Raw genomic sequence first — 16,365 nt, 5'->3', positions numbered from 1 at the left:
CCACTAGTTCACAAAACAGGGAGTTTTGTGCAGCTATTTGTACAGTACACTTTTATGTCCAACCCTGTACTGCTGTAACTTACAGGACTATGTTCATGCCATGCTGCCTTTGCTTTGGGAAGTGACTGTAAGAGTGCCACCAGCAGTTTGATAAATATTCACATTTCCATGCAAAATCTGCAAATAATGGGCAGCAATTTTGGGTATAAATTATGAACTGAAAATAGTAAATTAAATGTAGTTTAAAAATGCACTCACTAGCTCTGGAAATCAAGAAGCCTATTTAGCTTTCTACATGAAATGCATTGCTTATTATTGTTGTGTAAACAAAACACTTGAACATTTATTTTCATACTGTAAATTAGTCAGATCAGGGAAAAAACCATTCTGAGTGAGACATCTAATTTATTTTGGCCAGTGATAAACTACTTAGATCAATCAATCAATGTTCTTCCCTTCAAAACTAGTTTACATATGAAGACCATTAATTTGAAAACCTATTTGCTAACTTATTGACTAGAAAAATTATGTGATATTTTAGATGAGTCAAAGATGTTTTCTGAAACTTAGTAGCAGGTTAGTTTCATGGCAACACAATACAGTTCAATTTCACATTGTCAGTATAATTTAAGCTATAAGCTTCAAGGACTGTGTTATGCATTTCATTTGGGCTGTACTGACTTTAAAACATTTTCCTGAGAAGGAGGCAGTCTGATGTCATTTAAATAAATAAAAACACTGAATATATTTGTATGTATGGATGAATTAATGAATTATTGTTTCACAAAGAATTCTATTAGTTCTATTAGTTCTATTAATTCAATCTGAAACTTTATGAAATGTGATGCTTGTACCTGGCCCCTTCCACTTTTAGCTCCCATTTCTAACTGTGACTAACAAAGCAAATAAATGATGGCTCTGAACCACACCCCCAACCACCCACCCCAGCCACATTTGGCTCTTTCATTGCTATTCTAACATAGTCTGCAGAAATTTAACATTCACACAATGTGTAACCCTCACAAGATAAACCAATTTTCTCCAACACCAAGGGCTCTGTGGAAATCTGCACACACATTTCTCCCTCCTGCTTAGGCAAACAATAAATGGATGTTTGCATCTCCGTGTGACTACCAGTGAGTACTGTGATAATCTGTATGTTTGTTGGGGAAACATATAATGCCTGTAAATAAACACTACCAAGCAACAATGCCATGTGTATCCTGCAAGCAAATCCTAGTTAGCAGAAATCACACCCTGTGCGAGACAGAGATAGAGACAACTCTGTAAAGACTGAACTTTTGGGAAACAATGAATTATTTTCATAAGCACCAAAAGTCACAGAAGTTTAATTATAAAAGCTTCACTACCATAAAGGACTAGTGATTACTAACAATATATAGAATAAATTACAGTTTCAGGAAAATATTTTAACTTTTCTTTTCCGACACGCACTTTCTCTGGCAGTAAAAATAAGACAATATTACTTTTAAACAAGCCAATGATTTAGAAACAGGTATTTAACGGTTCCAGACAAGGATATGCCAGACTCAGAAGGACTGTCAGGACCTGTTGAAGGACATTATTTTCTGATAAGACTGACACACCTATCTTCTACTCATATACTCTCTAGTCTCCACAGTGGATTCACAGCTTGCTTTAAACAGGATTTTGTGAGAGTTACTGGGATTGAGCAGAAGTGAATTCTAGACTTCTTGATACCAATAGATTCATATATGCGTACACACACATAATTACTTTGTTTATAGGCTTCTTTAGAAACTATAATGAGATTTAACCAATTGCTATTTATTTAAAAGTTAAGAAAAGTATCTAAGCAACAGCTTTTTCCAAGACTTTGTAACAAACGTGATGCTGAAGAACGTGTAACTACTGGACTGAATCCTGAGTCTCTGAATACCATTCCCAGCACAGGACTTTCAAATTTTCCTGAAGAATGCTTTAAGGATTTATTTCAGGCAGGAAATTCTGTTCAGGAAGAAAGCAACTGGACTCAACTGAATTATTTTATCATATTAAATGTTCAGTTGCATTGTATCCTGAGAAGAAGGTTAGAATATTATATGGAGAGCAGGTAAAAAAGGAATAGAATAGACTGGACTAGAATAGCACGTAGAAAAAAAAAAGGCCATATACCATAATTCCACCTAGCCAGAATGTTGTCTGGATGACTTGAGGCATCTTCATTCTTGAGAAAAAAAAAACTGTATCAAGAAGAATCCCCAAGAATATTTCTCACTAAGGACACTTTTGTACTGAGTTTTGTGAAAAAACAGTCTTGGAAGAAGAGGCTTAAGTATTCCCAAACACAAGAAGACAACCAAGAGAGTCTCCTCTGATCCCCATATTTTTTTGAAAAGTAGAGAACTATGTATAATCTAGGACTTTCTTGGTGAGGGAACCCCAAAACTCATGGGAAGAGCTTTGTTGAAGAGGTAGTTCAGAGAGCATCCTTGTCATCCACTACTGCAGCAAGTGGTTCTAAACATTGCCTTGTCAATTGCAGTTTCCTCTTTTCTTTTGTAAATTACTTAATTTTTTTTTTTAAATTCAGAATGCTGATCTTCTAAAGACTGCTTGAAATTATAATAGCCTGTGTCTACTGTATCTTGAATCATCTGGATGTTAGCAGGTCAGCATCTTTTCATCATGGGCAGCACAGAGTAGAAAACAGAGGAAATAAGTGTTAAAGCCACATCCAAGAGTAAGGAAAGGAGTAGGTTAGCTGGAACAGCATTTAAATCCATTTCTAATGCTACAGCTACATTACAAAGTGCTTTTCATTTACCAGAAATCATAAGCATATGTGTATGGGTATGAGCCACTGCCAGAGGCAGTATTTTTTCTATTACTCTCATTAGTTCTCTAACAAACACTACTGGTAATTAAATTTTATGTAAAAACAAATATATCACCGTTCCTCTGTGCTACACAAAGAATAACAAGTGGCTACAGCAGATTTACTCATTTTGGGTGCCTATACTAAAACAAAACAACCAAAACATTAGATCAGTCTTTTGAGGAAGCCCCCATCCATTTGTCTTCCAAATATTAAATTTCAGTTTTTCCAGAACTCTGTATGTTCTGCATGTGCTCCAAACCCTCCCTCCAAGTTACTACTATTCAAAATTCTGCTCTGCAAAAAAAAAAAAAAAAAGGAAATATAAAAAAGAAACCAAGAAAATTACATCAGACCTGATGCACAGATATCATGAATTGTTTAGGAAGAGTGCAACTTTACAAGGGTAAAACGAATGTATTTGGAAAATGACAATCACTGTTGAACTATTACAACCAAAGATAACAACTTTTAATGAACAAGGTAACAGAATTTTGATGCTATGATTTTCAGTTGGGTAATGTTACTATTAAAAAATCAAAGTATTTGATAAAACTGTTTCCATTTGTTTTAGAACGTCAGAGAAATATGTTCTGAAGGTAATTAATGGCTATATGTTCTGAAGGTAATTAATGGCTATGTTTTGATATTTTTGAAATAGAGTGCTTTGGTTGTCTTTCCAAAATATTTTATACATATACAATACTTAAGTCAAATGGAAATACTTCTATACCATGAGACCCAAATCCAAAACTATGTTCTTATACCTCAACATTTTCCAAAAATGGCACGTATTTCCACTAAAAAACTCTTATACTCTTAAAATGCTCTTAAAATACTGACATCTCTATTCAAGCATAAAATGATTCTGACAGAATAAAGCAATATATAAAAAAGAGCTGAAAATAATATAATGGCAAAACGGTATGTGGTCACCTGAAATAATATCCAAAATTGAACTCCCCCTAGAAAGAGGTATTAGTAAGGCCAATCACAAATCTGTGAGATTGCTCCACAAAATTATGTGAAAATGTGCAATGCCTGTTTGGCTGTGACTCTGGGTCATGCAGCTCCAGGCCAAAAGAAGTGTCTGCACCAGGGTACGAGGAAACCACTCTGGACTCTGGAGCACTGTAGCTGCCTGCAGCCCTGACTTTTTCATACTTTCCAAGTAGATGACAGAGAACACCACACACTCAGTAAAGAGGAAATTAACTCAAAAAATCCCTAAGTTTATTATCACTCAGAATACAATCAGCAATTACATACAGAGAAGAAAAAATAAGTTATCTGCCTTCTTTGCACAGCTGAGGAAAACCAGATACTGTAAACTGCAATTCTGTCACCGTACACCTACAAAGAGGTAGGACATCTCTGCTGGACAGAACTGACAATTTTATTTTTTTTCTGCATTTCTTATCTCAGCTACAAACTACCATTTTGGTCAGAAAACCATGCCTCTCTTTTCTCATTACTGTCTAAAACTTTTTTTTTGTTTAATCACTATGTAGACATTTTTCCTCTCTAATACATAGAAACATAAACTATCTGCTGGCACACCTTGTCAATCACAAACTTCATTAGGATATCCAGTGAGAAAAGGTCTCAGTCAGCTTGGATAACTGTCACATGTAAAATTTTAACATGGCTGCTAAAATACCTAAATGATGAAAGAGCAAAAAGAAACACTGACAGGATTCTATAGACCAGGGACTAAAAGCAAAGTAAGATTTTTCCATTAATGTGACCAAATCAGGTATGCTGGGAATAAGAGAAAGAAACTCATTTCTCTAAAAGAGTGGTTTTTTAAAAAATTTACTTGGTGTGAGTTATGTTCTCAAAAGAATTGTTAGCAGAATCTTAACAGGTTTATGTCCCTTTGAAGCACAAGTCATCATGCAAGTATGGGCCAACTTAACCTACACTTGAGCAAGAACCCAGGTGCTCTCATGAAGGGAACTGGGTACAGAGAACTTTCTGTTTTGGAACTGGGCATCCAGAGGAGTCTCACTATGAAGACCGAGGCAAAGTAGGCAGTAAATACCTTGGCCTTTCCCTCATCCTTGGTCACTACATTTACCTCTGCAGCCAACAAAGGATGGAGATTCTCCATAGCCCTTCTTTTTTCCTGATGTATCTACAGAAACATCTTTTACTTTCTTTTAAAGCAGTAGCCAGATGAAGTTCCAGCTAAAGTTTGGCTCTTCTACTTTTCTCTCTGCACCACCTCTTGACATCCACGGAGTTCTCTGGCATAGTCTGCCCTTACCTGTACAGGTCAAAAACTCTGTAAACTCTACCTTTTCTTTTTCCTTTTGTTTTTTTCTCCTGAGTTCCCTCTAAAGCTCTCTCTTCAGCCAGGCTGGTTTTCTTCCCTGCTGGCTTTTCCAACACATGAGGACAGCCTGCTCCTGTGCCTTGAAGATTTCTGTCCTGAAGAATGTCCAGCCTTCCTGGGCACCACTGTCCTTCAGGACTGTCTCCCTAGCGTCTCTCTCAACAGGTCTCCCAAACAGGACCAAATCTGCCCTCTGGAAGTCCAAGGTGGCAGTTCTGCTGATCCCCCTCCTTCCTTCTGTGAGAATTGATAACTCTATCATTTCAGGACCACTGTGCCCAAGGCATCCTCCAATTTTCTCATCATACAACAGTTCTTTTCTCTTGGCAAACAACAGGTCCAGTGGGGTGCCTTTCCTATATGGTTCCCTCAGCAGTTGCATTAGGAATTTATCTTTCACACACTCCAGGAACCTCCCAGACTCCTTCCTCTCTGTGGTATTATATTCCCAGCAGACATCTGATAAATTGAAGTCCCCACAAGAAAAAGGGGCAGCAATCTTGAGACTGTTCTTTGGTTCTATGTTCCATGACTCTCTAAAATCAGATCAATAGCCATGTCAGTCAAAGTAGGAAAAGCAACTGGCACTGGAAAAAACCAGTGCAAATTATTTTGCTCAGTTCTGTTCTTAGGTTAGCAGTCATTTGCAAAAATCATATTTACCAGTTTTAAAATCTTGAAGGACTTATCTCAGATGAAACTGCATGCATTCAGTTTCCAACGCAAAACAATGCATGCATTAACTTGTTTCCAATGCAAAACAAATGGACAAATTTGTTGTGACAATTTTTTTTTCCCTCATTCTTCTACATTCTAGGTAGCTTTATTAGTCAAATAATATTGCACATGCTAAAAGAAAAATCAAATTCCATTAAATTCCATTAAAATGCAATTTAGAGAGACAAGAAAGAAATGTATCTATAAATAAAAATACGACTTCCACCACTTAAAAGAGAACATAATGGATAAGTGGAAAAAAATGTCAATAAATCAAGAAAGATGTTAAAAAACATTAAATAATTATTTGCAGAAAATAAAGTTTAAAGTTTTGATTATCTTCATTTGCAATCAGATGTATTTTAATGGCTTTCATAAGTTTATAAATTCTTTTGTATTCTGTACCCAAACCACTCACAATATGCCATTATTTAAATCACTAATGATATTTAGAAATATCCCTTAAATCCATTTAGTTGAGACTATAATCCAACATATTATAAACCATCAGAGGTTCTACATTTTGTCAACCAAGCAGAAGAAAATAGTACACTTGTTAAAAACCACCTCTTTGACTCAAAACCTAACATCTTGCCTCTCTGCATATTGATTTTCCTCCAGTACAAATCACTCACCCTTACTCAGACTGTCTGCTTGGGTAATAGGGCAGAAGGGCAGACATGAAATTACTTACAGTCTACTAAATTCCCTCTCCCTGCTGTTAAAACCTGCCCTACACTTCTGGGTGTCCCAACACTCTGTGACATTTACTTCAGGACACTGGAGATGCTCCTGTATTATTCTGAAGGCTGCCAGTGGTGACCTCAGTTACTTTAAGACATGAATGATATTCTTCACAGTAACCACACAAGTTCTATTGGGTGGCAGAAGAAAATCTGAGGCTATGAAATGACATAAGGAATCTATTTACTCAGAGAGACATAAAACAAAAAAGTTGAATTTTCCATCACAATCTACATGTACACGTGTCCTGGTTTTGTCTAGGAAGTAAAATTAAATTTCCTTTCTAGTAGCTGGTACAGTGCTGTGTTTTGGATTTAGGATGCGAGTGATGTTGACAACATGCTGATCTCTTAGCAAGCAGGGTTTACACTAAGTCAGGAAGTTTTCAGCTTCTCACACCAACCCACCTCCAAGTAGGCTGGGGAGCACAGGAAGCTGGCAGAAAATACATCCAGGATTATCCCAACTGGCCAAAGGGATATTCCACACCATGGGGTGTTATGCTCAGTGTATACACCAGGGAGAAAGCCAGCTGGGGACTGCTGCTCAGGAACTGGCTGGGCATCGGCTGGCAGCAACTGTACTGTGCATCACTTGTTTTGTATATTCTTCTTATTATTATCCATTCCTTTTCTGTTCTATTAAAAAGTCTTCATCTCAACCCAAAAATTTTACCTTTTTTCCCCCTCAGTTCTCTCCCCTATCCCACTGGGGAGAGGGGTGCAAGCACTTGTGTGGTGTTTAGCTGTCTGCTAAGTTAAACCAGAGCAATGAAATTAGGAGAAAAAGCACAGTAAGCAAAGAGACACTAATTAGCTGATCGTACTCCAGACATACTCTTACAAATATGCAATTTGCAGTAATAAAGTATTCTGACACTGCTTAGCTGAAGTCATGAATCAATAATAATAATAACAGTAATAATAGTAATAATCTGTAATACCTTCTACTTTGCTGCAAGTTAGCTCTTTACAGAAAGTCCTTGGGTTAGCTCCATAAACTGCTATATCACGTTACAGCAGCCCTGAGGACACGGCAGGGCTGCTTATCTCCGCTTATCTCGTCAGCAAGAAGCCAACGGGGTGTCCCCTTTTACCTATGGGTGCGGTGTAAACACTGAGGCAGGACTGTTGTTGTGGTCACAGCAGACCTCTAAATGTAACAGCAGCTGATCATTCCTTGCTGGAAACTGCTATGGCTTTTCATGCTCACAAATGTGTCTAGAGCACAAGGCTTTAGATGGTTTCTGATTTTATAGTATCTAAGGACAGGCCCATCAAAACCAGAGATCTTTCCTTTAAGGAAAGGCGCAACTTGCACTGTGACATGGTGTCAAAAAATCAGATCTGCATGGTAAACATATCATATAATTTCTATCCTTTAAAATTTGCTGTGGACTTCACTTCCTCACTGCTCACCCCCAAGTACAAACTCACTACTGAAAATACACCATAGCCCAGACACAAACTTCATTCAGCTGTTCACCAACTGCACATCTCAAGCCATCTCCATGATGTACAATCCTGTGTTTGTCAGCCAGAACAAGGATAACCAGGGACACTCCGGACACCAAAAAGCAGGAGAAAACATTGATAGCAACACAATGTGATGCAAACACACATTGCTGCGTGGAGTCAGCACCGAAGGTTTATTAGCACCGGCTATTTTCAGCCCCACAGCCCTTCATCTCAGGGCACTCCCTCACACCTGAGGTTTGTGGAATACTTGTGCCTTGCAGAGCACAGAGCTCACCACAGTTATGCAAGTTTAAAGGCTTCTGTTCCCAATTCTTGCCTGAGAGATGATTCACAGCACAGGTAGCTCACATGTCCCTTCCCGTGGTCCAACTAAGTGGTCCAGTAAACAAACTACCATTGGGCAATGCAATTCTGCAAGGGTGGGTGAACAGCACCCCTGTGAACACAGCAGACAGCTAAAGGTGACCAGGCCTACACCTAAATTTGTCAAAAAAAACCCAGTGTCTCCCTTTCACTGACAGCCAGAGAAAGCAGCCAGACAGCCTGGTATCCTGTGTGGCGGGAAGAGTGAACTCTGAGCCCCACTGCACCCTGAGCATGGACACAGCACATGGTGCCAGGCTTTGGCTGCAGCCTGACTCCAGCTCTCCTCTGCCAGGAAACGGGCAGCACACAGACCAGACATGAGCTACACCAGGTTCACAAAATCACAAAGTCATTAGGGTTGGAATGGATCTCTGGAGATCATCTAGGCCAACCCCCTGATGAGGGAGGGTCACCTTGAGCAGGTGACACAGGAACAGATCCACGTGGGTATGGAATGTCTCCAGAGAGGGAGACTCCATGACCGCCACGGGCAGCCTGTTCCAGTGCTCTGTCATTCTCATTGTAAAGAAGTCCTTTGTCATGTTGAAGTGAAACTTCTTGTGTTTTAGCTTACGACCTTTGCTCCTCATCCTGTTGCCAGGCAGCACCGAAAAGAGTAGGGCACTATCCCTATGACACCCATCCCCGAGATTTATATGCATTAACGAGCTCCCCTCTCAGTCTTCCCTTCTCCGGACCAAACAGGCCCGGCTCCCGCAGTGTCTCCCAGAAGAGAGATGCTCCAGAACCTTCCTCATCTTTGCGGCCTTCCACTGGACCCTCTCCAGCAGCTCCTTGTCTTCCTTGCATTAAGGAGCCCACACCCAGCACAAGTACTTCTGACTTAAGGTAAGGACAACCTCTGTCCTGTCTGTTCTTCCTAATACCCCATACCCTGGTGCTTTTGCGGCACTCCGGAGTCTGGGGGCTGCCCATTCCCGGCGCCCCGAGCAGGGCCCGGGCCCGGGGCCGGGCCAGGCCCGTTGCCGGTCCCGCTGTCGCTCCAGGGCACGGCTCGGCTCCTCCCGAGGCCGCAGTTCCCCGCGCCCCTGCCCCAAGCACGGCCGGGACCCCCCCGCCTGGGCGGGGATCCCCGCGTCCGCCACCCCCGGAGCCCTTCCCCGCACCTGTAGCCGTAGCAGCTGAAGCGCTGGCTCTCCCGCAGCAGGGCGCGGTACAGCCGCAGCACCTGGGCACGGCTGGACGCTGCCATGTTGCCGACACCGAGCCGCTCCTCCCGCGGCGAGGCCCCTTTTCCCCGCCCTCCCGCCGCCCGCGCCGGGCGCAGCCGCGGCGGAGCGGAGCCGCAGGGCCGGCGGTGAGTGGCGGAGCGGGGCGGCGGCGGCCGCGGCTCGGCCCGGGCCCAGCGCAAGGCGCGGGCGGGGCGGGGAGGGGCGGGGAAGAGCGGCTCTCCGGCCACGGCAGCCCCGGCGGCGGTGGGCTCGGGGAACTCGGAGTCGGTTCCCGGGTCCCGCCGGATCGGGCCTGCCCGGATGGCAAGGCGCGACTGCCGCGGGGTGCCTGTAGGGCTCGGCCGTGCGGCTGTGGAGGGCCCGGGGGCGGGGAGCGAAGGCCCGAGCGACGGGAAAGCGAAAGCGGCGTTCAGATGCCGTGCTCGGCGGGGACAGCAGCGCCCTGTGCGCACACCGTGCTTGGTTGGTGTGCCCCGCCGGGAGGTGGAGGCTGCCGGGGGTAGAGCGATATCGGGGCTGGAAAGAAGCAACAAGTGATGCGTGCAGGGAGTTGCCTCGGAATCGCTGTATGCATTTGCAGTCAGAGTTCATGTACTGGAGAGGATCGAACAGAGGCCACGAAGATAATTTGGAGTCCAGAGCATGTGTCTTCATGAGGAGAGACTGCGGGTGCTGGGCCTATTCAGTCTGGAGAACAGAGGACTGAGAAGGGATCTCATTAATGTGTATAAGTATATGAAAGGTGGATTACAAGAGAGTGATGCTAGGCTCTTCAGTGAGGCCCAGCCAAAGGATGAGAAGCAATGGCCATAAACTACAACCCGAAAGTTTCACATCAGTGTGAGAAACAGCTTTACATTAAGGATGGCAGAACAGTGAAACATGCTGTGCTGGAAGCTTGTGGAGTCCCACTCTCTGGAGACATTGAAAACCCACCTAGATGCATTTCTTTGTCCCCTGCTCAAGGTGACACTGCCTTGTCAGGGGAGTTGTACTACATGATCTTCACAGGTCCCTTCCAACCCCAACATTCTGTGATTCTCTGAAATCACCACAGGCAATTGCAGATGTACATCTGTGCTAGTGTACCAGGGCCTGTTGTGTTACAGTGATGTTTGAGTTGTTCCTCTCTCAATACCTATTTTAAAGATGAATTCTCTTATTTAAACCACACATCAAGCATCCTCCTTTGCTGTAAGTTTTGCTGCTGCAGAATAAAATTAACTTTGTAACTTGCAGGTATTATGCCACAGCTGTATTTAATACTGATTTTTGAATTTTATCAGCAATTTATTTAGTGTCATAGAATCATCAAGGTTGGAAGAGACCTTTAGTCTCCAGTCCAGCTGTCCACCCTGCACTGCTACTGTAACCCCTAAACCACCTCACCAGCGGCACATCCAGGAGTCTCTTGCACGCCTCCAGGGATGGTAACTCCACCATCTCCCTGAGTAACCTATTCCAATGCTTGACCACCCTAACAATGTACTTTTTCCCCTGATATCTAATCTGTATCTCCTCTGTCTCAGTTCAAGGCCCTTTCCTCTGGTCCTCTCACTGCAGGCACAGCAGAAGTCCCCACTTCACTAGAACCTCCTTTCAGGTTTCATGATAGGGTTCCTACTTCCTTCACAGTTTGTTATTTGTATAGTAGGTGTTTAAAACAACTATCATGTAGATTCTATATGTCTCTGGCAAAAGTGCTTCAATTGCTGCTTCTAATTTAACTCATGTTTTATTGCATATACATTTGAGTATTATTGTCAGTTGTACATCTGATGCAATTTACAGTTTGTTGCAAAGAACTAAAATAGTTCTGTACTTTTGGATGTGATTAGTATAGACACATGAATTTATTTCAAATTTATCTTTATGGGTAAGCTGTGTTTTAGCAGCCCTTTTAGGCTTCTGGAAACTGAGATTTTCTGTATGTAGAAAATTTTCTGGGTATTCTCTTTATCAAAACCCAAACTAGAAATGTTGCAGGAAATGTAGAAAAACATATGCAGATGTAGTACTGGGATAAGCGTCATGCTTCTGAAGTAACTTCTCCTGTAAGTTACAAACCAGTGTGTTTTGGGTTAGGTGTTGGCATTCAGGACACCCACATGGAGAAATACAAAGCAAGCATGCCCTTCATTTGCCAGTGGGACCAACCAAATTCTCTTTGTGGCCCAAGCCATGTTGTTAAAGCAGATTGCCAGAAGCAGAACCCATCTGGGGTGCTGGTGCTCCCCATCTTTGCAGCTGTTGGTGGCTGGCCAGCACCAGCCATAATGCATGTTATAGCAGAACTCTGGCTTTGTGTGTAAGATTTACCATCTCTGAAAGCAGCAGGGGCCACCCTGCCCTTTGTTATGAGGGTGGGCTTCAGACAGCTTAGAACGATATGGGTCTGTCAGGTACAGAGCCAAACTGAGGTTGGAGAGTTTAGCAAAGTTACCAAAGTGATACCATTCTGTGGATGAGTGTGGCAGTTGTTCCATCTAATTTTACAACAGCCCTTAGGTATTGTTGGAAATGAAGTTTTCATGGTACAATCCTCTGCTCTAAAAGATGAGGGAGTAATTGGGATGAAAGCATTCAGCAAATTTTGTTTACAAGAACAGTATTAATTTAATATTTGAAAAGTAATTAAAAAGTATTTTTAGATAGCCTCAGATGATAATCCTGTTCCTGAAACTCCCTGACAGTTTTTATGAGTTTTGTTTCTTTAATTTGTTTTTTTCTTTTTTTTAAGATAACCATGTTTTTCTCTTCAGAAAGCATAGAAATGTCCTATGTTTAGAATAAGCAGTAAGCTCGTGCAGTGCATGATCAAATGCAAAGTAAATTTATCAAAGGAGAAAAGTCTTTCCTCTTGGCTCCTTTTTCTAGTTTAACCTTTAATACACTCAGGGAGGGAAGATTAATTTTTGTCAGAAAGGAGTCATCTTTGTGCAGTTGGTTTGGCACTGTTAAGTGGAAAAATTAATTCCTTTTGTTTTTGCATTTGTTGTTGTGTTTTCTTGGAAGCGATGGGTTATGGTACCTGCAGAAGTTGTGTCATTCTGCAGGAAGTGGACACTGCTGTGGCTGGGATACAGGTGGTTCTGCTGGCCTTTGTTTACGGTACCAGTGCACATTCAAAGCACAGACACAGCCCAAATGACCACTGTGTGTCCAGTGGCGCTGGGGCCTGTGTATGGGGAAGCAGCAGTAACCACTTCATGAACTGCCTCCTCATTCCTGAGGGGAAAACTGCACCTGGATTTAGGGTTGGTGGTGTTCATTTGTACAAAAGTCTTTGCTTTCAGCCTTTGGTCTGGGAAGGAAGGTGGCATGTGCCTTGCCTTTCTGCATCTCTTGGGATAAATAAGCACTTTGAGAGGATATAATGCTATCAGTACCTAGAATATTTCAGTGTGTACTTGCTAAAAGAGGAGAGGGAAAGGAATTTGGATGAAGTACCTGTAGGGGCTGTGGACTGGAGTGGAAAGAAAGAGCTGTTCTACTCTCTAGGACATATTCAATATCTTGTCATCTGTTGCTGAATTGTTCCTTGTGGTGCGTTATTTCAGCTTCATGACATGGCACTGAACACTTTCAGTGCTTTCCTGGTATGCTGCTGTTGGTTCTCATTATTTTTCTTTGGGGATCAGAACAATAATTGATTGTTGTGATATTATAATCACTTTTAGTAATTGTTTTCTAGGTTGTGAAAATATGCTAATTTTTCCATGCTGCAGAGGTGTGGTGTCTCCTTTCCTTGTCTTAGTTATTGGTTGATAGGGTTGTGCACAGTGAGATCCTACACAGTGTAGAATAGGATCTTTAAAAGAAGGATTATAAATCACAAGAAGTTTGGGATTTCAGTGACAAATGTAACAAAATGTAATTTAACTGTTCTGTGGGGTGAATTAAAATTTCCACAGTATCACCAGGAGGCCTTGACTGACTCTGGTATTTTAAAAAAATTGTATTTAGTTGGTTGCCCTGTAGAAAAGAACATTTTTATTTAGGAGGAGAAACTTCCATATTTCAAATGCAGCTATACTCCTAAATTCTTTGTGCATTTAAAAAAATTCTGCCGGGAAGCTCAGAGGGAAGAAAATAATGGTGACAAAACCCTCAGACAGCTTTTTGTGAGTTACCCCATCTCTTTCCAAACTGAATTGCAGAATGTTGTGTACTGTTTAAATTAAGATTGTGAGAGCAGCAATAATAGGAAAAGCAAAACACAACCAGTAGTGCATTTCCTGTTGTAATACTTGGTCTTCTAAGGGAACACCTGTTTTAGCACTGATGCTGCAGGCATCAGACTAAAATAAACACTGAATTTTGTTTTCCTTTTTGGCCACAGTTTTGACTTTCTAATTTCCTGTGGCTTAAGTCCTCCAGAGGACTTCATGGGCATTGTGTTACCTGACAATTAAGGAGCTGGACAGTTCAGCAGTCACAGGATAACTTCTGGATTAATGAAAGGCAGTGTTTTGCACCATATGGATTTTGAAAGATGTTCTTAGTGGGCATATGTTGGTAAAATCCTTTGAAATGCTTGAAATAAAAATACTATAGAAGTCCAGAATTAAAAGGATAATTTTGTGTTATAGGCAAAAGAATAACTAATAGGGGATTAAAATTACCAGTAATGCTTAAATAGCTCAACATGTAATAGTTGCCTCAAATGCAAATGAAACTTCTAAACACTTCTAATCTTAATGCTGATGAAGACAAGAACTCAAGAAAAAATGAACATATTTTTCCTGTGTGTTTTTTTGTTATACTGAAATCTTGCTCAGAAACCTAATCATGAGAAGCATAATGAGGACAAGATTAATGAAGTGTTCTCATCCATGACTTCATAAATTCAGAAATGCTTTCTTTGCTGTGGTTTCCAGTATTTTATCAAATTTAGCCTTAAATAATTTCTCTGTCTGTGAGAAAATATATTCTACTTTATATTGTATTGCTGTTAAGAAATGTTTTCTGATGCTCATCCTATGCCACCCTCTTGCCTGAGTTCATCCCAGTTTTTCATTTATGCCCCTTTAGAGTCACACTGTGTAATCCTTCTCCCTCCTCTGTGATTTACACTATCATCATATTTCTCAGTAGCTGTCAGCCAGCCAGGCTAAATGATGTAGTTATTTTGATATTTTTTTCTGCCCTCTTTCAGAGGATATTGAAAATTTTAGCTTAGGAAGCAAACTTAGAAGTAAAACAAGGACTGATATTTTGTTTAAGAATAATTGAGATTCTCTTTGTAGCTGCTCCTGTATATTTTTTGCTGACTTGGGATTTCCAGTTTGGCAGGTTGGATACAAATGGTACTGCCAATCTTTTGAGTTAAAGATCATGATAAAACACTTTGCTAGAGCAGAGTTCTTTTTTCTCTAGAACTTTGAGTTTATTTTTTGTCATGTATAAATGTGTATGTGAGTGCGCACATGAAAAACATGTAAATATGTGTTCAGGCATGCACGTGATCATGCTGTAGGGGTAAAGGTCATGCCCTTCATCTCTGATTCTCCATGTTTCAGCCTTGGGGATTGGTGCACAGCTAACACAGTGCTGTGGGGGTTTCTTCTGCTTACCCAGTCCCATGTCTCAAGTATGTGAAATCAAAAACATCCTGGTGCTTGTGTGCATCCCACTTCTTCTGCTCCCCGGGTTGTGGGCATGGCCTTTCTTGTCAGATGACACTAAAGGGTAGCTCCACTCAAGGACTACTGCTTAAGTCCTCCATGAAAATCAGCTTCAAGTAGTCGTTTTCTTATAAATAATTATTGTGTGATTATTTGTTGGAAACAATTCCTAGATCAAAGTATCAGTAGGTGTAGAAGTATCATGTTGCTATGAGGTAGTTCGGTCTGATGTAAGAAAATGTGTTATCCAAGGACATTTCTTTCTTTCAGTGAAAGGAAAATTAAGCAAAATTGTTGTTTAGAGTGGATGGGTAAATCATCAAGGATTGAGTGGATTTTAAGTAGGCAATCTGTTTAGTTTTCTGACTGGGATGAGGGGAGGGGGGAATATGATTTTCCACTTGCAACACATTTTCATTTTATATAGTGCTGTGCATCCATATGTGACTTTTTATTCTAGTAGCTTGGACTTTTGATCCAGGAAAAAAATCAATATTTTGAATAGGAAGCTGAAGCAGATTGTTTCCAGAGATGAAAGAAGACTATGGAGCAGTGCTTTAATTGAAATGAGGAAAACAACATAGCCATATTAGGGATTGTAGAAGTCGTAGAGTTTAAGATACTTACTTTTGCATGATCCTTGACATTTTTGATCTTTCATCTTGTGTCACTATTGGTTTTATGCCCTCAGAGCTCTGACAATGAGTGACAGTGCATTAGAGACGTGTTCCTGTATATACCATGCTTCTGATGGATTTGTGAGATCAGCTGAATTGTCAATATTTCCTTACATGCCTTCACAGTTCTAGATAGAATTCTCATTTTATTTCTGCTTCTGTTTTTTATATCTGGGGTGACTCTGTCAAAATTTTTCTTTCAGCCTGAGAAGGAGCAAAGTACTGACTAAAGCTAGCAGGCAAAAGAAGCAGAGCTGAAGAAAGATTATCTCTGCTTGCAGGTAAATAAGTAAAAATAAATTTCAATTTCTGAATCTTTGACACCAGCACTACCAGCCTGTTTAGTTAGTAACAAGTTTTCAGTC

General features: G+C 41.1%; 2 protein-coding genes across 2 annotated transcripts in view; one reads left to right on the top strand and one right to left on the bottom strand.

The window, feature by feature from the left end:
• LYRM4 (LYR motif containing 4) overlaps positions 1–9,857 on the bottom strand; it is an 86,406-nt gene extending 76,549 nt beyond the window's left edge. The window contains exon 1 of the mRNA XM_059479405.1: positions 9,631–9,857. Coding sequence (XP_059335388.1) covers positions 9,631–9,716 — 86 coding nt within the window. The 5' untranslated portion in view covers positions 9,717–9,857. The remainder of the gene's footprint in view (positions 1–9,630) is intronic.
• FARS2 (phenylalanyl-tRNA synthetase 2, mitochondrial) overlaps positions 9,795–16,365 on the top strand; it is a 228,541-nt gene continuing 221,970 nt past the window's right edge. The window contains exons 1-2 of the mRNA XM_059479395.1: positions 9,795–9,821; positions 16,204–16,281. The gene's annotated coding sequence lies outside the window, so the exon portion shown is untranslated. The remainder of the gene's footprint in view (positions 9,822–16,203; positions 16,282–16,365) is intronic.

This window comes from Ammospiza nelsoni, chromosome 1, assembly GCF_027579445.1.
Source record: "Ammospiza nelsoni isolate bAmmNel1 chromosome 1, bAmmNel1.pri, whole genome shotgun sequence".
NCBI classification, from domain to species: domain Eukaryota; kingdom Metazoa; phylum Chordata; class Aves; order Passeriformes; family Passerellidae; genus Ammospiza; species Ammospiza nelsoni.
The sequence above is the reverse complement of the archived record's forward strand: the minus strand, read 5'-3'. Positions and strand labels throughout refer to the sequence as shown.